Below are 27,800 nucleotides of genomic sequence, written 5' to 3' on the forward strand. Positions count from 1 at the left end.
AGCCAACTCAACTAGCTGTTGTTCGGCTCGCCATTTTCTCTGTAGTTCAAGGATGATTCGAGATACCGTGGAAGAAACGGCATCCCACTTGTCCTCCCCCGTACACATCCTTTCAACCATGTTGTCGGGAGTGATGTCTCTACCGCATACCTCCTGCATACTCGACCTTTGCTCCACGAAGCGTGGGCATTCAAAGAGCACATGCTCCGCGGTCTCGTCGCAGTCTGCACACTCCGGACATGTAGGAGAACCAGCATGTCCGAATCTGTGCAGATACCACCTAAAGCACCCATGGCCTGACAGAAATTGTGTCAAGTGAAAATTCACCTCGCCATGGGGCCTGCTCGTCCACTTGAACACGCTCGGTATGAGCCTGTGTGTCCAACTGCCCTTGCTGGAGGATGTCCAATCCCTCTGCCATTTCATCATGGACGATGTTCTGGCAATCCGTCTCGCGCCTCTTGTGCCGCGTCTCGCGAAGCACTCCTCGTCCTCTGACACCACAAGTGCTATGGGCATCATACCCGCCAGCACGCATACCGCGTCCTTTGACACCGTACGGTATGCGCTGATGACCCTAAGGCCCATCAACCTGTGTGTATTTTCGAGCCGCTCTACGTTTCGCTTGACCTCTAGTGCGCTCGACCATGCAGCGGCACCATACCGTAGTATGGAGACCGCTACTGTCGCGAGAAGTCTACGCTTACTCGAGGCAATTTCCGAGCTATTTGACGTTATCTTCGATAATGCCGTAATCGCCATGCTCGCCCTCTTGCAAGCATATTCCACGTGGCTGCCAAAGTTCAGCTTATCGTCGATCATGACTCCGAGTTGCTTCAATGAGCGTTTGGAGTTGATCTCACACCCGCCTGTGGTGACCACCGCATGTTGTTCAGACTTGCGATTGTTCACCACCACCACCACGGTGGTGGTCTTGTGGTGTGCGAGTGCCAGCTGACGTGACCTCATCCAGTCTTCGATTATGCCAATTGCATGCGCCGCTGTCAGTTCCACTTCCTCTATCGACTCGCCGCATAGCGTGAGGGTAATGTCATCAGCAAAGCCAACCAGCTTTACGCCCGGTGGAAGTGTGAGCCTCAATACGCCATCGTACGCCGCGTTCCATAGTACCGGGCCCATGGGCATCCTGCAGGATTGACCCTTGTGGTACTCCCGCGGTGATTTTGTACCTCTTTTCACCCTCATCCGTGTCATAGAGTAGCACCCTATCCTGGAAATAGCTCTCCAGTATCCGGCGTAAACTATCTGGGACTCCTAGGTGTTGCATGGCGCATTCAATGGCCGCCCAACTGACGCTATTGAACGCATTCTTCACATCCAACGTGACTACCGCGCAGTAACGAATTCCTCTACGCTTATGCTGGAGCGCTATCTCGGCCGTTTTCGTTACGGCCTTAATAGCGTCCACCGTCGATCGACCCTTTCGGAAGCCAAACTGGTTATCCGAGAGCCCAGAGTCATCTGGTTTCTCGGTATAGACCAGTAGCCTCGACAGGATGATTCGTTCCAACAGTTTCCCGGAGGTGTCCAGTAGGCAGATAGGTCTGTATGCCGACGGGTCGCCGGGTGGCTTCCCGTGTTTGGGCAACAGAACCAATCTTTGCCTTTTCCACCTCTCCGGAAATTCGCCTCTGTCCAGGCACATCTGCATAGCCATTCTGAACATATCAGGGCATGCCTCGATGGCCGACTTGGTGGCTAACGTCGGGATACCGTCCGGACCCGGAGCCTTGTTCAACTTGAGCGACTTCGCAATTTCGATGAGCTCATCGTTCGTCACTGGGGCTACCTCCCCCTGGTCTATTCGGCCAGGAGGGGTGGCAGCTCATGGTCTTGTATCGTGGCGTGGGAACAACGCTTCCACGATCCTCTGTAGCATCACGGGTGAACGTTCCGGGGGCGCAGACGCTCCTTTCGTTTTGGTCATGACTACCCTGTAGGCATCGCCCCAGGGTGTCGTGTTGGCTGCCTGGCAGAGATTTTCGAAACACGCTCATTTTCGTGCCTTAATCTCTTTGCTCAGTGCCAGTTTAGCCGCCCTATAGGCCTCACCTCTTTCCGCTCTACCCTCATCGGTACGAGCTCTTTGCATCCTCCTCCTCGCTCTTAGACAGGACGCTCTGAGCTCTGCGATTTCAGGACACCACCAGTATACCGGTTTTCGTCCATTCCTGGGTAGCGCACGCCTAGGCATCGCGGCATCGCATGCACGGCCCAAAGATCCGACTAGATCATCACTGGACAGATCGTCGATGTTAGGCTCCATACGCAACCTTTCGACGAATGACGCCTTATCGAAGCGCGAAGTCAGCCATCCTCGATGGTTGTCTATGACCTTCGGCTGCGTCCTCCTTCCACCATGTTCCACCCTATATTGTACCGCCAGGTGGTCACTGTGCGTGTACCCATTATCGACCCTCCAGTCTGAGCTAGGGTTTAAACCCAGGCTCCAGAAGGTCACGTCAATGATGGACTCTGCACCGATCCTACTGTAGGTCATTTTTTCACCGACGTTCGCGACATCCACATTCAGCCTTGCCATGGCTTCGAGTAGTGCCCAGCCTCTCGTGTTAGTCGATCGACTACCCCACTCAATCGCGCAGGCGTTGAAGTCTCCGCCGATGACCAAGGGACTCAACCCTACTAGCGCGTTTGTTAACGCGTCCAGCATTGCTGAGAACTGGTCTATCGGCCACCTGGGTGGGGCATAACAACTACAGTAGTACACCCCATTTATCTCCGCTATTGCGAAGCCCTCGTGCGACCTAGAAATTATTCCCTGGATCGGGAAACGACTGGTTGTACAGATCGCCGCTAGCTTAGCCTTATCCGCTACCCAGTTCCCGTTGTCGGGTGGGATGCGGTAGGGGTCAGCTAGCAGGGCGATGTCTGTACTAGACTCCGAGACTGACTGCCACAGCAACTGCTGCGCAGCTTTACAGTGATTCAGGTTTAATTGTGTAACCTGCATTATCGCTTGACACTTCGACCTCCTCGCGTGCCTGGGCATTCAGGCCCGCCCGTCATGTGGCCCTTGTACGCCGTGCAAATCAGGCATTTTGGTGCCGAGTTGCACTCCCTGGCGAAATGGCCTTCTACTCCGCACCTTCTGCAGAGTTTACTCCGGTCCGGGCCTTTGCATGCCCAGGACTTATGTCCTTGCTCGAAGCACTTGAAGCACGCCAGCGGCGGCTCGTGTATGCTGAGCGGGCACACTGACCAAGCTAACTTGACGCTGCCGACTGTTATCGCCTTGTTCGCCTCCCCTACGGGGAGCTTGAAAGTGGCAATCTGCGTACCAGCCGGGCCCTTTCGCAGGTGGATCGATGCGCTTGGTACATCTATATCGCACTGCTGTTTAGGTACGGCTGCGAGCTCCTCTGCGCAGGCGATTTCGTCCAGGTTTTTACACTGGAGAGTTGCCTCCGCTGTTAGAGCTCTTACCTGTACTTTTTCTCCAAGTACTACGTGATCCCTCTGCCATGTCGTAAATGACATAGTAAAGGAAAGACGACTGCCTCTGTTGACGGTTTAGTACACAACCGAATAATTTATTCAACAAACATGACTACTATGATTGATCTAATACTTTCTTAACTACTACGATTGGTTTGTCGTCCTTGACATTCCTCCTCAAACTGATCGTGTCAGAACTCCAATGCTTGAACAGTGCTTCCGGAATGGCATCGTGGATAAACCCATCGTGTGTGAGTGGGTCGGTTTGCTGCTCGTCCGTTAGGATATAGCTAACCTCTTGTTTTTTCATCGCTACACACTCGCATACAAAATGGAATTTGACGTCAGTATGCTTCAGTCGCTTCGCAGAATCAGTTCACTCTATAATGACAATGCATAGTGGGCCAGGACCCAAATTTACAAGGAAATATGCATTCAGAGCTTTCAAATCATTTTTTAGGCAAATATGGTCTTCTACAAAGTTTTCCTAATAATAAGGCTTTCTTTCCAATGCACAATGGGCCACGAGCGGGATCTAGCAAGTAAAAATCTCTGGCGTTTTGAGAGTGCATTTTTTTTTTTTGAGTTGGTGTCTTCGGAGACTTGTATTTATTTTACCTGTACTTTCATGTGATGATGAAAATTAGTTGGTAATTTTGCCGCATAGGTGGAGCTGCGATACTAACTTTTTTTTTTGTTTTACGTCCTAAAGGTTTCCCGTCTTCTGCAAAGTTGTAGAGCGTGCAAAAATAAGTAAAGTCGCCGAAGACATCAAAGTTGTATGACTCCAAATAACAAAAATCTATAGAACCAAATAACAAAATTATACTAAAAATAGTAAAATTTACGAAAAATTCACGTTTTAATTACTATTTTGAATGTTATTTGCAAATGTATCAATTTCAACACTTCACACGTGTTAATCAAAGTAGCCTAGTAAAAATTACCAGGATTTTTACTAGCAGTTTATTCAAAAATTGCAAATTTCGGCAAAATTTGATGCTTGCTTCAAAATATACCACTCAAGATCTATTAGATCTGAAAGTTTGCCGGAGGTATAATTTGGTGTTTTTGAGATATGTTGTTTTTATATATTGATGTTTTTATACCTATATAATTTTGAAAGAGAAGCAATTCTTTATTCCGGAGTTATCGTGCCATTAGATCCTCATGGATCACTTTTCAATTTAGAGTTTAATGTTTACCCAACGCCTTAACTTCTTAAAATTGACGTTTGTGTTCAATTGTTTTGCATCAAATTACGAAATCGACAGTGCTCATACATATATTTATAAGTCTATTGAAAGAAAAAAAAATATAATGGTTTTTTACCCTTTGTGAGCACTGTCGGTTCAATAAATTGATGCGCAAGACAATTGAACACAAAACGTCAATTTTAAGAAATTAAGGCGTTGGTAAACATAAAACTCTCAATTGAAAAGTGGCAGGATAACTCCGGAATAATGAATTGCTTCTCTTTCAAAATTAGATAGGTATAAAAAATATCAATATTTAAAAACAGATATCTCAAAAACACCAAATTATACTTCCGGCAAACTTTCAGATCTAATAGATATATTTTGAAGCAAGCATCAAATTTTGCCGAAATTTGCAACTTTTTGAAAAAAAGTGTTATTTAAAATCCTGGTTATTTTTACTACTTTGCCCAAAAAACCATTTTAAATGTACCGAAAAATTTTAAAGATGGTATCATCACACGCAGGCTACTTTGATTAACACGTGTGAAATGGTAAAATTAAAAAAAAATGCAAAGAACATTCAAAATAGTGATGAAAACGTGAATTTCACGTATATTTTACTATTTTTAGCATAACTTTGTTATTTAAAGTCGTACAACTTTGGCGTCTTCGACGGCTTTACTTATTTTTGCACGCTCTATAACTTTGCAGAAGACGGGAAACCTCTAGGACGTAGAACAAAAAAGTAAGTATCGCACTGCCACCTATGCGGCAAAATTACCAACTAATTTCCATCATCACATAAAAGTACAAGCAAAATAAATACAAGTCTCCGAAGACACCAGCTCAACAAAATGCACTCTCAAAACGCTAGAGATTTTTACTTGCTAGATCCCGCTCGTGGCCCAGTGTGCAATGTACATGAAAATTGGGGTGGTCCATATTTTTAAAGAAATTGCCAACCAAACTTTTTTATATGCAAGAATATCTATATACATTCTTCAGCAAAGTTGTAGGTCTATCAATTTTAAACAAGTTTGCTGAAGACAGTTTTTATGTAGCTTTGAAAGTCGCCCAATAATCACTTATATAGCATTCAAAAACGTGTCGTTTCGTGCGCGGAGACGATCGTTATCTGTTTTGGTTCAAAAGCTATGAGCGTTTTTCTTCAAAATTCATAGTTTTTTTAAGGCGATATTACGGATTAGGACAAAGATAAAAAATATATTTTTTCAGCAATCAACAGAAGAAATATTGTTATAAAACATATCAAAAAATGTCTGTAACTTAAAAAAAAAAGTTGAGAAGCGCCCATTTTTCTAGAAAATCATTAATATCTTTTGAACGGAATGACGTACCAACATTCTCCGCGCACGGAAATGTGCGTTTTTGAAAGCTCTACAAGTGGATCTTTGACGATTTTGATGAGAAATTTGAAATTGAACAGATAGAATGATAAAACGATTTGTTCTATCGCCACCCTATGAAAACTATGGGAAAATGCTCCAAATTTGGTGAAAAGGCTTTTTCGCTTTATCTTTTTGCCTTTCTCGTACACCAAGTGTACTGGAAAGGCTATATGTTCACTCCAAAAATGACTTTTTGATAGAAGGCCCGGAGGGTCGAGCCACATATACCAATCGACTCAGCTTGACGAATTGAGGTGATGTCTGTGTGTGTATGTGTGTGTGTACAAAAATAACTCACGTCACTTTTTGGCAGTAAACCTCAACCGATTTTAATGAACGACGGTTCATTCGACGCGGAATGTGGTCCCATTATTTCCTATTGAAAATGGTTCAGATCGGTCCAGCTGCTTCGGAGTTATGGCCATTTAGGTGTTCCGGACCGGTACCCCTGGAAGGGGCCAGACATGAAAATGCAACAAACCCATGCATGTCACCCATCAAACCACGGCATTTTCCATTATCTGATGAACGGTAAGCAGGAAAATAGTCTCAGACCATATCTGAACCGGCAGTGTTCCGGAACCGGTTCTGGGTGCCCCGCCGGAAGAGGCCAAATATAAATTTGACCATAACCCATTCATGCGACACGTCAAACAGCGGCATTTTCGGTAACCTGATAAACGGTTAGCAGGAATAGTATCAGACCACCGGTAGTGTTCGGGAACCGGTTCCGGATGTCCCCCCTGGAAGTGGCCAAATATAAAAGAGAACCAAACCCACGCATGCGACATATCAAACAGCGGTATTTTCGATAACCTGATGAACGGTTAGCAAGAAAATAGTCTCAGACAATAGCTGAACCAGCCGTGTTCCGGAACCGTGTCGCACCGAAAATGGCCTTATATAAAAGAGAACCAATCTCATGCATGCGATACAACAAATAACGGCTTTTCCGAGAACCTGATGACTGGTTATCCAGGAAGTAGGCAGAGACCACATTATGAACTGCCGGTAGTGCCGGAACCAGTTCCGGGTATCCCTCTATGCATGCGACACAGCAAAGCGCGGCTTTTTTGATAACATTATGAACGTTAGCAAGCATATAGGTTCAGACTATACAGGGTGTTAGGTTCGTGAAAGCAATTTTTTAAGGAGTGATAGAGGATCAAAAATGATGAAAAAAATTCTACGCACATGGTCAAATCTCAACCGTTACGTAGGAATTGAACTTTACATGTGTTTTACTTTGCTTGCCTCAAACTGGCTATAACTTGAACATGGTCAAACTTGTCGCAGCTTTTTAACGTTAATTCGAAAAATTATTAAATTTCCCACCAAAACGTTCTTTGAATTTATTGGTTTAGTTAAATAACTTAGTTTTCTAGAGCAAATAAGTTCGTTTTTGTAAATTATCTTTGAAAAATGCGTAATAAATTTGAATTTTCTCTTAGCACTTTTTTGCACACTGGTGCCACTGGAACTAGCGCACGTTGGTATCTCGTTTTGCACCGCGCATACAGTCTTGATCACCTGCCGAACCACAGCAACTGTACGTATGAAATAAAAGGACAACGCCGCCGATACGCGGTGCAAGAAAATAAAAGTTTGCACTCATGAACCTAACACCCTTATTAGGTTAGAGACTAACGGTAGTGTTCCGGAACCGGTTTCGTGTGTCCCGATGGAAGAGGCCAAATCTGAAAGTGAACCAAACCCATGCATATGACACCTCAAATCACGGCTTTTTAGGTAACATTATTAACAGTTGATAAGAAAAAAATTCTCAGACCATATCATATGGCTTTTTTTTATAGTCTGGTAAACGTTGGGTAAGTTTAAAAGCGAAATAATGGACAGTCTTCATATATGCAAGAGAAAAAAAAATAATTTGATGCATCTAAAATGTATGTGCACAATTTGGGTTCATAAGGAGGTCAAATTTACATGAATCGTATTAAGCGTATAACAGTGCTGAAAAATTCATTTCGTCATATCTAAATTCAATCACTTACAGCTCATTTTAGAAGCTGAACCTGAGAATATGGTATATGAAAAACTTGTGCGGCTAGACCAGTTCTGCAAGAAAGTCACGGAAAAACCGCAATCTTTCGAATATTTAAGGTAAATGTCACGGACTACCTTTGAAAAATGCCAAATGATATTCACCGTGAATATCATTGGCATTTTTCGAAGTTAGTCCGTGACATTTACCTTAAATATTCGAAAAATAGCAGTTTTTCCGTGACTTTCTCGCAGAACTGGTCTAGCCGCACAAGTTTTTCATATACCATATTCTCAGGTTCAGCTTCTAAAATGAGCTGTAGGTGATTGAATTTAGATATGACGAAATGAATTTTTCATCACTGCCGCATAAGTGTTCCCAGGATCGGCTAATGTCGGCGTAAAGATCATGAGTACATATTCTACGAGAAAGGCACTATCACTACTAGGTGGATTAATCTGGGTTTTTATCATTTTCTAGCGAATATTTAAGCAAGAAATAATAAAAATCCCAAACGTAATGTAAATAGTGGCCTGGTTTCAGCGAGAATTGTCCATCTATGTATTTTCCTACAGCAGGCTCAAAGATACTCTGTATCTAGTTTGTTGATTTGCCGACGGATTTTCGAAATTAGTCAAGGTGTTCCGTCAGTATGTCTGTGATTCCCAGTACAGGCATATACACACACGGCATTGATTCGATCAGCATCGCGGAAAAATGCTGCCATTTTTTTTTTTTTGCTTAATGCGTGCCACCAAGTAGCGTAAAAAAGTCGTTTACCAACCGACCCAGCCAGATAGCAATTTACATAACAATCAACATGACTAGAGGACTAGCAGCAACGGCAGCGACGACATTGACTTGACGTGAATATCTGAGTGGCATTTTTTTTTTTCGACAGTGTCTTGATGTCTACTTCGTACAGAGCACGGTACGCAATATTGACATGATGCTGTTGCCGCGTGCGATTTAAAAAATTTCTGACAGTTTTATCAAAGGTCATTTCCAACATTTTATTAACAGTTCATCAAGATAATTGTTTCGGGGGTTTATCAGATATAAATGCAAGTACCTATTGTTTAATTCTATCTTCATGCATTTCATCACAGTATTTTCCATACTGTACACTCAGCGAAGTTAGCTACCGAAATTCATCAAAATACCTTATGAAATTTAGCCATAACTGTAAAGTATGGATGCCATAAGAATACTATCAAATTTTCGTGATTTGTGCCAACGTAAGAACCGTAACGACATTCAATGCCATAAGAATACCTTATGAAAATTGATGGTGCTTGTTATGAGCTTATTACATAAGATAAACTTATGAAAAGAGCAGAAAAATCGTTAAATGATGCAGACTGGAATCGATCCATGAACGTCGAGATCACTGAGCACGTGCCCAACCCACACGGCTATCGACGCTTGAGAACGCTGACGCGTATAAAAGCCGAAAGCCAAGCTGTGAGTCGGTTCTGCGTCATAAAGCGACCTTATGAAAATCATTCTAATCGTTATGAATTGTTTAAAGGCCATTTCATAAGTTAGACCCTATGATAATCTTAGGTTTATTTGCCTGAGTGTACTGCTTCCGCTGAAAATGCAATTTTCGATTTGAAAAGCAGACCTCGTACAATACGAATCCACGTCACTGTGCCTATCCGCGTCCGCATTCGCGAGTTTGCCCTCCGCCAATAGAATTTCGAGCGATGTGCGTCATGGCTCATCTGGCCCGGAAGCCAAATTCCCACAACCCCTTGGTATCCACCCCCACGACTTGCACCGAATGAATGGCGTCCATAGAAGACAATGTCACCAGAATGACAGCAACAGAAAAAAACACCAAAGCACCGAGGACGAAATTATGAATAAAATTATATCCACATCCGGAGAAAATCGTTGTCGCTCTCTCTATTGTTTCAGCCGGGCAATCGTCTTCATCTTCGTCGTCATTTCGGTTGTCGTCGCCACCGTAACGATGCTTCCATTCCGCCATTTCTATTATAATAATGTTGCTTTTTGCCCCACTTGGCGACCGGAAAACGCGAGGCAAGAAAAAAGTTTAATCCTCCCATCAAGGCCGGAAACCTTTAACGGCCTCTTGTCATCGTCTTCACTGTGACTTCATAGCCACTATGATGGTGACGACAATGTCTTGTCCGAAATTGAAGACGACTCCCTCCGGTATCTCGCTGCATTGCTGCTAGCTGCTGTGTAACAATCACACTCGTGGGAATTTTTAAATTCGATTCAAAACTAATGAGGATGTTTCGGTCTCTCTCTTTCTATCTCTATTGCAGAATGTCCGCCCGCGATGGACGGCATGGAGCGGTTTGCCTGTCCGACGCCCGACCGGCAAGGCCGGTATCGGTGTATAGACGACCACGTGCTCTGCGACGGGTTCATCGACTGTCCGGAGGGCGAGGACGAGGACCGGCAGGCGTGCATGTTCTACAAAACGGTAAGTGACTAGTCAAATGACTTTATTGAGCATGTTTAACCCTCCTAAGATGTTACGCTAGGCCCACCACACTGGCGTAGTGCATGTTCAGCGAGCCTATATGGGTCATATTGACCCCAACATCATACAAGGGTTAAGAACAGCAAGAATATAAGTGCAGCATAACTTTCACTCCACATACAATTCAGCCAGAAATATTTCGAAAATACCAGCAGTTGTCAACCTACCAAATGCCAATTTGTATGAAGTAGTATTATATCGTCTAAGGCCATAATTTCAGAGGTCTATATATCGCATTTTTCCGTGGCATTAGTCCTATGGTACATATAATTTTAAATATAACGCATCCAAGTTGAAACGTCACTAAAAAGCCATTCCAAGCCCTGAAATCCCTTAAAACAATTCTAAAACCACCTCAAATATCCTAAAACTTTACTGAAACCCACTGGAAATCCCTGAAACCTCCCTGGAAACTAATATCACTCATAAAACACCCTAAAACCTTCCTAAAACGCCCCTGAAACCCATATAAATGCTTCTAAGACCGCCCTGAAACCTGCTTAACCTTCTTCGTGCATTGGCTGATGCTCACCACGTTGACATAGTACACGATCAGCATGCTTGTCACTAGAGTTAAATGCTCATGAAAACCTTTCGAACCGTAAAATAATCAAAATTGATAAAATGCTCCTGAAACCTTTGACCTCTCTAAAAGCCGCTGAAAACTTCTGAAACGCTCCCGAAGCCCATTTAAACAACCTGAAAAGACACTAAAACCTGTTGAAACACCCTGAAACTTCCAAAAACTTTCCTGAAAACGTTTGAGTGGCCTGAAAAGGGCCACAAAATGCCCCCTGAAACGCTTCTGAAACCCCATGAAATGCACCTGAGTTCCCTCGGAAATACCTTAAAACTCATTTGGGGCCAAGATCGTTTATCGCAAACGATCAAACATGGTGTGCTGCCTCGTAACAGCCAGCGTGTGCGGCGCGCACAGAGTTTCGAGCCGCACCCTATTTTTGGTTACGGAACCAAAGCTGATGCTGTAATCCATCATAGATCGTGCTCGTAGCTGAAAACAATATTTTCACTGCACGCCAAACGTGGGATGCTAACATAAGGCTGAATTTCAAAAGGCTGAATGCACAAAAGGCTGAATTTGCGAAAATGCAGGAAAGGAGTTATAGAACTTCTTCTTCTTCTTCTTTTTTATGGCGTAACGTCCCAACTGAGACAAAGCCTGTTTCTCAGCTTACGCATTTCTACAGTTATTAATATAGAGCCTTCTCTGTCAATGATCACTTTGCATTTGTATATCGTGTGACAGGCAAGAAGATACTTTATGCCCACGGTAGTCAAGGAATTTTCCATTACAAAAAGTTCCTGGCATGAGCGAGAATGGAACCGGTCACTCTCAGCATGACTACCCGTTCGCTTGCCATATCGGCTACATATATGAGCCCTAGTCATAGACTGTGCTTAGTGAAGAGGCTAATGATGTATACCAACGAACATAAAAAATGACTGATGATATTTCAATCGGAGATTTTTCCTTCTTTGAACATGAGCTATTCTTTCGAGTCATGCTGTTGAGATTGGTTGCCATGACAGCTGCCAACAATGTCATCAGAGATTTTCCCTTCTTTTAAACATATGCTATTCTTTGGAGAAATACTATCATAAGTCCTGTTCAACGACGCAGGTTGAACTTGCTCGAAGTTGCTGCATCTCGCTTTTACCCATTTGTCATCACAGCAATTTTTATTGTGTTTGGAAATTAAATATTTTATCTGTGAGATTTTTTCTTTTCTACTATGCTACATTTTTTGACCACTTTGTGCAACTTCAAATTTTAATCATCTAGTTTACAGAGCCCTATTTTTTAACTTTTACTAGAAACATCAACAGAATTGGTATTATTTGCTTCGTTAGCATGTTTACTATAAGAGCTAGAAGAAACTTATTTGGATATTGTGCTTAAATAGAAATGGCAGTTAATCGTTAGTGTATTCATAATTTCTGAAACAGTCTATAGCATGGGATTGTTAGCGCGGACAAACAGTCCTAACGATTCCCGCTGTAATACATAGTCACGGAAACATGTTCGCCTAATGACAAAAAAATAGTTTGGCCAACCATTAACCAATGAGCGGTAGTGTGCGTCAAATGTCAAGCTCAAGCAAACCAATACAAGTGCCAGGGCTGGTCGGCCAACTAGCAAATTTTCAAAAAGACAGTGTACGATATGGATAATAAGAGTGTTATGTCTGTTTGTCTGTGATGTTAGTGTTGGGCTGGTCTTCAGCATGACTGCTTATGTGCTCGTCGTTTGAGAACTAGTCGAATCATTATTTCAGCCTTATGTTTTTTCAGCCTTTTGATATTTTCAGCCTTTCGTTATTCAGCCTTTTGTAATTCAGCCTTTTGTTATTTCAGCCTTTTGTGTTTCAGCCTTGTGTACGTAACCCCCAAACGTAATTGTGTCACTACTGTTCCAAGCTACACAAATTCTTCAACAACTTCAAGAACATCTCCGTCAACCAGGCACCAAAATTATCTCTATCAATTATCATTATCACTCCTATCTTTTGATAGTATCAACTGATACTATCAGTAGGGGCACTGATAGAGATACTATCAATTTTTTTAAACTGATGGATAGAAGATAGAATAATTATCTCTATCAGCTGATAGAAGGTTACTGATACTATCAGCATTTTTACTATCAAGGATAGACGTGGTCTATCTCTATCATCTATCTTTAGAAAAAAGATACTATCAGAAAAATTCTATCATTATCTCTATCTATCCTATCATTGATAGAAAAAACCGGAACATAAATCTTCCGCATAGTGGGAAAAAATTGAATAAAAAATATTAACCTAAAATAAAATATTGGTTTTAATCAACAATTTTTATCTTCCGGACACCAAAAAACGAGTTCCGCCGCCATTTTGAAATCCAAGATGGCGGCCATCGGATTTCCAAAATTGTTATAAATCCATGCAATATGGGTATTTTCGGAATGGGCTCGAAGAGTAGAAGTCGAAAATCGATGTCCGCCGCCATTTTGAAATCCAAGATGGCGGCCATCGGATTTCTAAAAATGTTGTAAACCCATGCAATATGGGTATTTTCGGAATGGGCTCGAAGAGTAGAAGTCGAAAATCGATGTCTGGCGCCATTTTGAAATCCAAGATGGCGGCCATCGGATTTCCAAAATTGTTGTAAACCCATACAATATGGGTATTTTCGAAACGGGCTCGAAGTGTAGAAGTCATAAATCGATGTCCGCCGCCATTTTGAAATCCAAGATGGCGACCATCGGATTTCAAAAATTGTTGTAAACCCATGCAATATGGGTATTTTCGGAATGGGCTCGAAGAGTAGATGTCGAAAATCGATGTCCGCCGCCAATTTGAAATCCAAGATGGCGGCCATTGGATTTCCAAAATTGTTGTAAACCCATGCAATATGGGTATTTTCGAAACGGGCTCGAAGAGTAGATGTTGAAAATCGACGTCCGCCACTATTTTGAAATCCAAGATGGCGGCCATCGGATTTCCAAAATTGTTGTAAACCCATGCGATATGGGTATTTTCGAAATGGGCTCGAAGAGTAGAAGTCGTAAATCGATGTCCGCGGCCTTTTTGAAATCCAAGATGGCGGCCATCGGATTTTGGAAATCGATAGAAACCCATGCAATATGGGTATTTTCGGAACGGGCTCGAAGAGTAGAAGCCAAAAATCGATGTCCGCCGCCATTTTAAAATCCAAGATGGCGGCCATCGGATTTAAAAAAAAATGTAAACCCATGCAATATGGGTATTTTCGGAACGGGCTCGAAGAGTAGATGTCGAAAATCGATGTCCGCCGCCATTTTGAAATCCAAGATGGCGGCCATCGGATTTCCAAAATTGTTGTAAATCCATGCAATATGGGTATTTTCGGAATGGGCTCGAAGAGTAGATGTCGAAAATCGATGTCCGCCGCCATTTTGAAATCCAAAATGGCTGCCATCGGATTTTGAAAATCGATTGAAACTCATGCAATATGGGTATTTTTGGAACGGGCTCGAAGAGTATAAGTCGAAAATCGATGTCCGCCGCTATTTTGAAATCCAAGATGGCGGCCATTGGATTTTAAAAAATGTTGTAAACCCATGCAATATGGGTATTTTCGGAATGGGCTCGAAGAGTAGAAGTCGAAAATCGATGTCCGCCGCCATTTTGAAATCCAAGATGGCGGCCATCGGATTTCAAAAATTGTTGTAAACCCATGCAATATGGGTATTTTCGGAATGGGCTCGAAGAGTAGAAGTCGAAAATCGATGTCCGCCGCCATTTTGAAATCCAAGATGGCGGCCATCGGATTTCAAAAAATGTTGTAAACCCATGCAATATGGGTATTTTCGGAACGGGCTCGAAGAGTAGATGTCGAAAATCGATGTCCGCCGCCATTTTGAAATTCAAGATGGCGGCCATCGGATTTCTAAAATTGTTGTAAACCCATGCAATATGGGTATTTTCGGAATGGGCTCGAAGAGTAGATGTCGAAAATCGATGTCCGCCGCCATTTTTAAATCCAAGATGGCGGCCATCGGATTTCCAAAATTGTTGTAAATCCATGCAATATGGGTATTTTCGGAATGGGCTCGAAGAGTAGATGTCGAAAATCGATGTCCGCCGCCATTTTGAAATTCAAGATGGCGGCCATCGGATTTCTAAAAATGTTGTAAACCCATGCAATATGGGTATTTTCGGAATGGGCTCGAAGAGTAGATGTCGAAGATCGATGTCCGCCGCCATTTCGAAATCCAAGATGGTGGCCATCGGATTTCCAAAATTGTTGTAAATCCATGCAATATGGGTATTTTCGGAATGGGCTCGAAGAGTAGAAGTCGAAAATCGATGTCCGCCGCCATTTTTAAATCCAAGATGGCGGCCATCGGATTTCCAAAATTGTTGTAAATCCATGCAATATGGGTATTTTCGGAATGGGCTCGAAGAGTAGATGTCGAAAATCGATGTCCGCCGCCATTTTAAAATCCAAGATGGCGGCCATCGGATTTTACAAAATGTTGTAAACCCATGCAATATGGGTATTTTCGGAATGGGCTCGAAGAGTAGATGTCGAAAATCGATGTCCGCCGCCATTTTAAAATCCAAGATGGCGGCCATCGGATTTTACAAAATGTTGTAAACCCATGCAATATGAGTATTTTCGGAATGGGCTCGAAGAGTAGATGTCGAAAATCGATGTCCGCCGCCATTTTGAAATCCAAGATGGCGGCCATCGGATTTCAAAAAATGTTGTATACCCATGCAATATGGGTATTTTCGGAATGGGCTCGAAGAGTAGAAGTCGAAAATCGATGTCCGCCGCCATTTTGAAATCCAAGATGGCGGCCATCGGATTTTAAAAAAATTTGTAAACCCATGAAATATGGGTATTTTCAGAACGGGCTCGAAGAGTAGATGTCGAAAATCGATGTCCGCCGCCATTTTGAAATCCAAGATGGCGGCCATCGGATTTCCAAAATTGTTGTAAATCCATGCAATATGGGTATTTTCGGAATGGGCTCGAAGAGTAGATGTCGAAAATCGATGTCCGCCGCCATTTTGAAATTCAAGATGGCGGCCATCGGATTTCTAAAAATGTTGTAAACCCATGCAATATGGGTATTTTCGGAATGGGCTCGAAGAGTAGAAGTCGAAAATCGATGTCTGGCGCCATTTTGAAATCCAAGATGGTGACCATTGGATTTCAAAAATTGTTGTAAACCCATGCAATGTGGGTATTTTCGGAATGGGCTCGAAGAGTAGATGTCGAAAATCGATGTCCGCCGCCATTTTGAAATTCAAGATGGCGGCCATCGGATTTCTAAAAAGGTAAACCCATGCAATATGGGTATTTTCGGAATGGGCTCGAAGAGTAGATGTCGAAAATCGATTTCTGGCGCCATTTTGAAATCCAAGATGGCGACCATTGGATTTCAAAAATTGTTGTAAACCCATGCAATATGGGTATTTTCGGAATGGGCTCGAAGAGTAGATGTTGAAAATAGACGTCCGCCACTATTTTGGTATCCAAGATGGCGGCCATCGGATTTCCAAAATTGTTGTTAACCCATGCAATATGGGCATTTTCGAAACGGGCTCGAAGAGTAGAAGTCTTAAATCGATGTCCGCCGCCATTTTGAAATTCAAGATGGCGGCCATCGGATTTCCAAAATTGTTGTAAACCCATGCGATATGGGTATTTTCGAAATGGGCTCGAAGAGTAGAAGTCGTAAATCGATGTCCGCGGCCTTTTTGAAATCCAAGATGGCGGCCATCGGATTTTGGAAATCGATAGAAACCCATGCAATATGGGTATTTTCGAAACGGGCTCGAAGAGTAGAAGGCAAAAATCGATGTCCGCCGCCATTTTAAAATCCAAGATGGCGGCCATCGGATTAAAAAAAAAAATGTAAACCCATGCAATATGGGTATTCTTGGAATAGGCTCGAAGAGTAGATGTCGAAAATCGATGTCCGCCGCCATTTTGAAATCCAAGATGGCTGCCATCGGATTTTGAAAATCGATAGAAACCCATGCAATATGGGTATTTTCGGAACGGGCTCGAAGAGTAGAAGTCGAAAATCGATAAATAAAAAGAAAATCGCGTTAAGTACTGTTCCTTTGAATTCCACTAAGAATTTGCATCCTTTGACAGATATTTTACAGATACTCCCCTAACAAACCCAGGTTAATCATCATCGAAAATCGATGTCCGTCGCCATTTAGAAATCCAAGATGGCGGCCATCGGATTTTAAAAATTGTTGTTTACCCATGCAATATGGGTATTTTCGGAACGGGCTCGAAGAGTAGAAGTCGAAAATCGATGTCCGCCGCCATTTTGAAATCCAAGATGGCGGCCTTCGGATTTCATTAATTGTAGTAAACCCATGCAATATAAGTATTTTCGGAACGGGCTCGTCGAGAAGAAGTCGAAAATCGATGTCCGCCGCAGTTTTCCAATCAAAGATGGCGGCCGCCTGATTTTGAAAATTGATGAAAACTCATGCAATATGGGTATTTTCGGAACGGGCTCGAAGAGTAGAAGTCGAAAATCTTTGTCCGCAGCCATTTTGAAATCCAAGATGGCAGCCGTCTGATTTTAAAAATCGATGAAAAGTCATGCAATATGGGTATTTTCGGAATGGGCTTGACAAGAAGAAGTCGAAAATCGATGTCCGCTGCCATTTTGAAATCCAAGATGGCGATCATCTGACATAAAAAATCGATGAAAACTTATGCAATTAATCCATATGGGTATTTTCGGAATGAATGGTGGAAATTTTAATGTATCGTCGTTGCAAAATTAAATACAATGGCATCATAACCATTTTTATAATTTTCCTTGCTTTCCACGTGACCCAGTGCACCTTGTCATGTCTTGTTTGACTTGTTGCAATACTTTTTCTGTCAAGTGGAACTACATAAGAACAGTAGCTGTTGGAGTTATGACAGATCGATGAAGATACTTTAACAGCGGTGAACGGAAATATCTTGACAACCATTTTGAGTCTATTCTCAGCCCCCAGGGCCAAACTATGGGGTTGCGTCAAAAGAACTCAAATTTGGGTTGTTTAGCGTGTGTGTTTCAACTATTTACACGGAGAAACAAAAGTACTCGAATATTAGTTTATTTCACCCAACTTCGGCGGGGTTGCTTGCGGGTACCCAAATTTGAGTTTCTGGAAATAATGCTGGGATGGGTTATTCACATTAGATCCCGTGTGAAAAAATGTACTTACTGCCTAAGTTTTGTTTCACCCAACTGCCAGTTCAATATACCTAAACTTGGGTACACTGAAAGGAGCCTTGCAGTAATTACAAGCACACAAATCGGGAGTAATTCGCGAATAGGGCGTAACTAGCAAAGCAATAACAATGCGAAAACAACAACCGAATTTTGCTGATCAAATTTTAATTCCTATTTAGAAGTTATACAGAATAATTCAACTTAAATAAGGTTAATTGATACAGATCTGACATAGTTTCTTGTTTTTCTAAGAACACTGCACGAATTAGGTATTTTTTGCACTAAAAATTGCATTTATTTAATTACGCCTGAATTGATACCTGAGAATGCTAATTTCGCCCAATACTATGCGCCTCGAAATCGATATCATTTTCAGAATCGCCTTTTACTATTCGCCTTGTTTATGATTTTGACAGAATTTCGCCATTTGCTTTCGCCGTGTTTACGTTTTGATTTCAGTTTCGCCTTCTACTATCGCCGTGTTTACGTGTTGATTTCAGTTTCGCCTTTCACTTTCGTAAACAAAAAACCAAACAAAACAAAGGAGTAGAAGGCGTAATTCTTGTTTTTGTTCGTTTGGAATAGAATGGGATTACGCCTTTCACTCAATCAGTGATTTTCAATAGTTAGAAAAGTGATATCAAGGAAACTTTGTGAGCATTTAGAAGATAAATCTAGCTTCTTTTCACTCCTGCAATTACTCAAATTGTGTACATTTTGTTGGTTACGGCTTTTTCGCTAATTATTACGGAAATGTTTTTAAATTTACCATGGCAAAACATGATCATCGACCCACCAACGCTTCTTGTGTGCGTTTTGTTTCTTCTCACATCAACCGGTTCGATAGCTGAGTGGTAGCGTGCGAGCCTGGTGATGTCAAGATTCTTGGTTCGAATCCGGTTGCCAACAGAAACTTTTTTTAATTGAAAATCGAGTCCATGGTAAAATTTAAAACATAATTCTGTTGAATTAAAACGAAACTCAGTCTGCACAAATTTAGTGGCGTTGTGCATTTAAATTGACCCTCAGAATAGTAATTTTCACCGCAAGCCGCCGTTCAGTGTACTGTCGAAGACGGCTAGTAAAAAATAATTAATTACAGGTATTCTTCGATATAACGTACCCTCGATATAGCGTACCCTCGATATAGCGAATTCGATATAACGTACATTTTGCTTCGATATAACGTACAACATTGAAAAATTTTAATTTTTCTGCGAATAACCCTTTGATAAACTACGAAATCACTCAAATCAATGTTTTGATGCAGCATTAGCCTTGTTACCCAGAATTATCGCAATTTGGGGGAAAAAATAGTGTACGTTATATCGAAGCACAAAAAACGAAATGACTTTTTCGCCAAAACTCAAGTTTTTCATTATTGGTTTTGTGAATTTCACCGAAATCATTATTTGGGATTAATTTCACGTCGAATACATCAATACTAGCATAAAAAATATTAAATTTTTCTCTGCTTCGATATAACGTACACTTCGATATAACGTACAAAGAGAAAAGTTTTTTGTACGTTATATCGAAGAGTACCTGTATGAGCCGACTTTGGCACTGTGCTTTTTGTTCAATTGTTGCTTCCCGCACCGAACTGTCAAAGTTGGGTTGTTTTGCTCTTCGAACTTTGACAACAATATAGAGAGTAAATGAGAGAGGAGATAAAAAAAACTTAAAAGTAAGTTTAAATGTACTCAAATTTAGGAATTTGGGATTTTCCATTTACGCGGAAAAATAAAAGCACAGTGCCGCTCGTTGGTTGGTCGTTGGTTGGGGCAAAACCCAACTGAAAAGCACGGTCTATGTCAAAATCAAGTTTTACGTCTGAGTGCCGACGCACAGTGCTGCGCCCCATAGACAAAAGTGAAAAAATCGACTTCAAAATTTTGTTCAATCTAGTATGCCATGCTGTTCATACATGCTTGAAGATCGTGTTTATTACACCAAAAAAACCTAGATTACCAAACAGTGTTTTCGTTGTCCTTAGAAAAATAATATTTTATAAAACAGATTCATCTTTGGCCTAGCTCAACATTATTGAACGTTTAAGTTTTCAGTGAAATTCAAAATGGAAGGTCTACAACACATCAGTAGAATCTATTTTTTTCGTTTAGCACGGCAACATGTTTTGATATTTGTGAAAATAAAATGTCATAATGTAAGTACTATATAGCGTAGAGGAAAAACGACCCCAAAATTCAAATTGATGAAACAAAAAATGACCTCAAAAGACCTCTCTGAATTTTTCACCATGTTTTCTTTACAGTATCCACTGGATACTGAATTCGACTCCAGCTGCTTTTATTTGCTAATTTGTTAGTAATCGAGCTTTTTTTCCGAGTGATGTATTTATAGTCAAAATCGAAGATATTTTTGATCAAGTGTTCTTTTCTGATCCGTTCAAACGAAAAATGTATCAGTTTATATTGTTCCCTCGTTTCCTTATGAAACTGCTGATTTCTACGAAGAGTTTGAGGGTAAACTTGTACGATTTCTCCAGTTTCAAAGTAAGCAACTGGACAAGAAATGGCCAAACGCACGACCTTCAAGAAACAAAATGTTCGATGAGAGTAAAGATTGGTAAATAAGCCATTCTTGCAATCACCTTTTTATTATGATCTATTTGTTTATATAGTTGCCTAAATTGCATTCTAGAAAAAAAAACAGCAAGATTTTAATAAATTGGCGTTTAAGACACTTAAGCGATTATGAATTATGTATAGGACATTTATGCAAATTGTAGCTTTTATCTAGTTTGTCAACTTCACCGAAGACACTATGGAGATAAAATGTATGGTACGTTAGTTATGAGTTTTGTCCTGAAGTTCCATACATTCGCAGCACTGTGCGACGCACCGAAGGGCAGACAATTAAACGTTCCATAATAAATACAAAATTTCTCATAAATAATTCGAAAAGTCCCAGTGAAGAAACAGGGGTGTAAGCAGTAATAAATAACAAAAGTTCCATAAACAAATAGAAAAATGCATAAATAAATCAAAAGTTTCCATAAATAATTGATTTTTGAGCAATTAAAAACGTCAAAAATGCAATGAATAAATCAACTGTTGCAATAAGAAAAGCCAATTTTCCCACCAAATAACTTCGAATTTTCCATAAATAAATCCGATTTTTCCAAAATAAATTAGAAAATTCACAATAAAAAAATATCGAAAAAGCAACAAAAAAATTCAAAAAATGCAATAAAAAATGACGAAATTACCCATGAAAAACAAATGCAGAAAAGTATGAGACAGTCAAATGCTGAATCGCACTTATATGACTGAATCGACTGAAAAGCTTGCGCAACTATGATTGCAATTTACCAAGCAATTGCTTGCTGTCCGAACTCGCTATCGCTCGTCGGACCTAAAAAAAGGGATAACATCTATGTTTGCATTATACCGGGCAAATTCTTGAATCTATGGTTTGCCTAGAACCGAATCGATGCAGTTGCGGTGCATCGGATATCGGAAACTTCGGCGGCCTTCTGCCGCCTCAGTTCCTCAATCCTCTATGCGGCTTCGCCGCATGGTCTATGTAATTTTTGGCTCAAAATGCATTTACGTTTATTGCTCGTTTTTCGACATTTATTGATAATTTATTTTTTTGTTATTGCACTTTTTGAATTATTTATTGCCTTTAAGATATTTTTTTATTGTGAATTTTCTAATTTATTATGGAAAAATCAGATTTATTTATGGAAAATTCGAAGTTTTTTGGTGGGAAAATTGGCTTTTTTTATTGCAACAGTTGAATTATTCATTGCATTTTTGACGTTTTTAATTGCTAAAAAATCAATTCTTTATGGAAACTTTTGATTTATTTATGCACTTTTCTATTTGTTTATGGAACTTTTGTTATTTATTACTGCTTACACCCCTGTTTCTTCACTGGGACTTTTGGAATTATTTATGACGAATGATCACTTTCTTATGAGTCGTTTATATTTTAGCCAGGTCATTAAGCTGAATGATCATCGGAGCCGAATGAGTGTTAAGCCGGAAAGATCTTAGAGGCCCTTTTTTGCCGAAGTGGGAAATGCGTGGATATTTCCCAAGACCACTGAATTGAATTTCAACCATCGCGCAACAATAATGACAATGTCGCAACCTGTATTTGTTGCGACAATCCAACCTGTGCAGGTATGTGGGTATATCGTAATTCTCGTCACTTGCGTGTGTCTAGAGCATTTTGGTCTAGCCAATTATGAGTTGATATTATTGATGTTGCTTCCATTTGAAAAAAAAAACTTAATTGTAAGCTTTTTTCACCCAACTGAAATTTCATGCCAGAAACTCAATTTTTTTGTGGACGTACTCGAATTGCAAAAGTTAGGCTGTTTCGTTTTTAACTCTTTGACAACAATAAAAAGAGCGCATGAAAAGGAACATTAAAGAGAACTCAAATTTGAATTTTTCAGTTTCTCCAGGTTGTGATAAATAGAGAACCTAACGGCAGAATACCTTCCTTTTCACTCTGTAAGAAAATTGGAAAACAAAACGACCAGTACCTGTCAAATTTTACTGGTGTTGGTCGTTTTTGCATTTGTTTTGTAGGGGGAAAACAGAACAATTTTTTTCATGACATCACCGTGCATTTCGATTACCTGATTTGAGTTTTCTACTCACTTTATTACTTTTTCTTCAAAATAACGGCGGACAAAAATTTTCGACTTCTACTCATCGAGCCCGTTCCCAAAATACCCATATTGCATGGGTTTACAACATTTTTTGAAACCGATGGACGCCATCTTGGATTTCATAATGGCGGCGTACATCGATTTTCGACTTCTACTCTTCGAGCCCGTTCCGAAAATACCCATATTGCATGGGTTTACAACATTTTTTGAAATCCGATGGACGCCATCTTGGATTTCAAAATGGCGGCGGACATCGATTTTCGACTTCTACTCTTCGAGCCCATTCCGAAAATACCCATATTGCATGGGTTTACAACATTTTTTGAACTCCGATGGACGCCATCTTGGATTTCAAAATGGCGGCGGACATCGATTTTCGACTTCTACTCTTCGAGTCCGTTCCGAAAATACCCATATTGCATTGGTTAACAACAATTTTTGAAATCTGATGGACGCCATCTTGGATTTCAAAATGGCGGCGGACATCGATTTTCGACTTCTACTCTTCGAGCCCGTTCCGAAAATACCCATATTGCATGGGTTTACAACATTTTTTAAAATCCGATGGCCGCCATCTTGGATTTCAAAATGGCGGCGGACATCGATTTTCGACTTCTACTCTTCGAGCCCGTTACGAAAATACCCATATTGCATGGGTTTACAACATTTTTTAAAATCCGATGGCCGCCATCTTGGATTTCAAAATGGCGGCGGACATCGATTTTCGACTTCTACTCTTCGAGCCCATTCCGAAAATACCCATATTGCATGGGTTTACAACATTTTTTAAAATCCGATGGCCGCCATCTTGGATTTCAAAATGGCGGCGGACATCGATTTTCGACTTCTACTCTTCGAGCCCGTTCCGAAAATACCCATATTGCATGGGTTTACAACATTTTTTAAAATCCGATGGCCGCCATCTTGGATTTCAAAATGGCGGCGGACATCGATTTTCGACTTCTACTCTTCGAGCCCATTCCGAAAATACCCATATTGCATGGGTTTACAACATTTTTTAAAATCCGATGGCCGCCATCTTGGATTTCAAAATGGCGGCGGACATCGATTTTCGACTTCTACTCTTCGAGCCCGTTACGAAAATACCCATATTGCATGGGTTTACAACATTTTTTAAAATCCGATGGCCGCCATCTTGAATTTCAAAATGGCGGCGGACATCGATTTTCGACTTCTACTCTTCGAGCCCATTCCGAAAATACCCATATTGCATGGGTTTACAACATTTTTTAAAATCCGATGGCCGCCATCTTGGATTTCAAAATGGCGGCGGACATCGATTTTCGACTTCTACTCTTCGAGCCCGTTCCGAAAATACCCATATTGCATGGGTTTACAACATTTTTCAAAATCCGATGGCCGCCATCTTGGATTTCAAAATGGCGGCGGACATCGATTTTCGACTTCTACTCTTCGAGCCCGTTCCGAAAATACCCATATTGCATGGGTTTACAACATTTTTTAAAATCCGATGGCCGCCATCTTGGATTTCAAAATGGCGGCGGACATCGATTTTCGACTTCTACTCTTCGAGCCCATTCCGAAAATACCCATATTGCATGGGTTTACAACATTTTTTAAAATCCGATGGCCGCCATCTTGGATTTCAAAATGGCGGCGGACATCGATTTTCGACTTCTACTCTTCGAGCCCGTTCCGAAAATACCCATATTGCATGGATTTACAACATTTTTTAAAATCCGATGGCCGCCATCTTGGATTTCAAAATGGCGGCGGACATCGATTTTCGACTTCTACTCTTCGAGCCCATTCCGAAAATACCCATATTGCATGGGTTTACAACATTTTTTGAAATCCGATGGCCGCCATCTTGGATTTCAAAATGGCGCCGGACATCGATTTTCGACTTCTACTCTTCGAGCCCGTTCCGAAAATACCCATATTGCATGGGTTTACAACATTTTTTGAAATCCGATGGACGCCATCTTGGATTTCAAAATGGCGGCGGACATCGATTTTCAACTTCTACTCTTCGAGCCCATTCCGAAAATACCCATATTGCATGGGTTTTCAACATTTTTTAAAATCCGATGGCCGCCATCTTGGATTTCAAAATGGCGGCGGACATCGATTTTTGACTTCTACTCTTCGAGCCCGTTCCGAAAATACCCATATTGCATGGGTTTACAACATTTTTTAAAATCCGATGGCCGCCATCTTGGATTTCAAAATGGCGGCGGACATCGATTTTCGACTTCTACTCTTCGAGCCCGTTCCGAAAATACCCATATTGCATGGGTTTACAACATTTTTTAAAATCCGATGGCCGCCATCTTGGATTTAAAAATGGCGGCGGACATCGATTTTCGACTTCTACTCTTCGAGCCCGTTCCGAAAATACCCATATTGCATGGGTTTACAACATTTTTCAAAATCCGATGGCCGCCATCTTGGACTTCAAAATGGCGGCGGACATCGATTTTCGACTTCTACTCTTCGAGCCCGTTCCGAAAATACCCATATTGCATGGGTTTACAACATTTTTTGAAATCCGATGGACGCCATCTTGGATTTCAAAATGGCGGCGGACATCGATTTTCAACTTCTACTCTTCGAGCCCATTCCGAAAATACCCATATTGCATGGGTTTACAACATTTTTTGAAATCCGATGGCCGCCATCTTGGATTTCAAAATGGCGGCGGACATCGATTTTCGACTTCTACTCTTCGAGCCCGTTCCGAAAATACCCATATTGCATGGGTTTACAACATTTTTTTGGATTTCAAAATGGCGGCGGACATCGATTTTCGACTTCTACTCTTCGAGCCCATTCCGAAAATACCCATATTGCATGGGTTTACAACATTTTTTAAAATCCGATGGCCGCCATCTTGGATTTCAAAATGGCGGCGGACATCGATTTTCGACTTCTACTCTTCGAGCCCGTTCCGAAAATACCCATATTGCATGGGTTTACAACATTTTTCAAAATCCGATGGCCGCCATATTGCATGGGTTTACAACATTTTTTGAAATCCGATGGACGCCATCTTGGATTTCAAAATGGCGGCGGACATCGATTTTCAACTTCTACTCTTCGAGCCCATTCCGAAAATACCCATATTGCATGGGTTTACAACATTTTTTAAAATCCGATGGCCGCCATCTTGGATTTCAAAATGGCGGCGGACATCGATTTTTGACTTCTACTCTTCGAGCCCGTTCCGAAAATACCCATATTGCATGGGTTTACAACATTTTTTAAAATCCGATGGCCGCCATCTTGGATTTCAAAATGGCGGCGGACATCGATTTTCGACTTCTACTCTTCGAGCCCGTTCCGAAAATACCCATATTGCATGGGTTTACAACATTTTTTAAAATCCGATGGCCGCCATCTTGGATTTAAAAATGGCGGCGGACATCGATTTTCGACTTCTACTCTTCGAGCCCGTTCCGAAAATACCCATATTGCATGGGTTTACAACATTTTTCAAAATCCGATGGCCGCCATCTTGGATTTCAAAATGGCGGCGGACATCGATTTTCGACTTCTACTCTTCGAGCCCGTTCCGAAAATACCCATATTGCATGGGTTTACAACATTTTTTGAAATCCGATGGACGCCATCTTGGATTTCAAAATGGCGGCGGACATCGATTTTCAACTTCTACTCTTCGAGCCCATTCCGAAAATACCCATATTGCATGGGTTTACAACATTTTTTAAAATCCGATGGCCGCCATCTTGGATTTCAAAATGGCGGCGGACATCGATTTTCGACTTCTACTCTTCGAGCCCGTTCCGAAAATACCCATATTGCATGGGTTTACAACATTTTTTAAAATCCGATGGCCGCCATCTTGGATTTAAAAATGGCGGCGGACATCGATTTTCGACTTCTTCTCTTCGAGCCCGTTCCGAAAATACCCATATTGCATGGGTTTACAACATTTTTCAAAATCCGATGGCCGCCATCTTGGATTTCAAAATGGCGGCGGACATCGATTTTCGACTTCTACTCTTCGAGCCCGTTCCGAAAATACCCATATTGCATGGGTTTACAACAATTTTTGAAATCCGATGGACGCCATCTTGGATTTCAAAATGGCGGCGGACATCGATTTTCAACTTCTACTCTTCGAGCCCATTCCGAAAATACCCATATTGCATGGGTTTACAACATTTTTTAAAATCCGATAGCCGCCATCTTGGATTTCAAAATGGCGGCGGACATCGATTTTCGACTTCTACTCTTCGAGCCCGTTCCGAAAATACCCATATTGCATGGGTTTACAACATTTTTTAAAATCCGATGGCCGCCATCTTGGATTTCAAAATGGCGGCGGACATCGATTTTCGACTTCTACTCTTCGAGCCCGTTCCGAAAATACCCATATTGCATGGGTTTACAACATTTTTTAAAATCCGATGGCCGCCATCTTGGATTTAAAAATGGCGGCGGACATCGATTTTCGACTTCTACTCTTCGAGCCCGTTCCGAAAATACCCATATTGCATGGGTTTACAACATTTTTCAAAATCCGATGGCCGCCATCTTGGATTTCAAAATGGCGGCGGACATCGATTTTCGACTTCTACTCTTCGAGCCCGTTCCGAAAATACCCATATTGCATGGGTTTACAACATTTTTTGAAATCCGATGGACGCCATCTTGGATTTCAAAATGGCGGCGGACATCGATTTTCAACTTCTACTCTTCGAGCCCATTCCGAAAATACCCATATTGCATGGGTTTACAACATTTTTTAAAATCCGATGGCCGCCATCTTGGATTTCAAAATGG

At 41.4% G+C, this 27,800-nt stretch overlaps 1 protein-coding gene across 1 annotated transcript in view; it reads left to right on the forward strand.

The window, feature by feature from the left end:
- The window catches only part of LOC115267702 (transcription factor mef2A-like), a 283,896-nt gene that overhangs the window by 204,016 nt on the left and 52,080 nt on the right, over window positions 1-27,800 (forward strand). Inside the window, exon 2 of the mRNA XM_062855215.1 lies at window positions 10,388-10,548. Within this exon, the coding sequence (XP_062711199.1) occupies window positions 10,388-10,548 (161 nt within the window). The remainder of the gene's footprint in view (window positions 1-10,387; window positions 10,549-27,800) is intronic.

The sequence above is a fragment of the Aedes albopictus genome, chromosome 3 (assembly GCF_035046485.1).
Source record: "Aedes albopictus strain Foshan chromosome 3, AalbF5, whole genome shotgun sequence".
Classification (NCBI taxonomy): domain Eukaryota; kingdom Metazoa; phylum Arthropoda; class Insecta; order Diptera; family Culicidae; genus Aedes; species Aedes albopictus.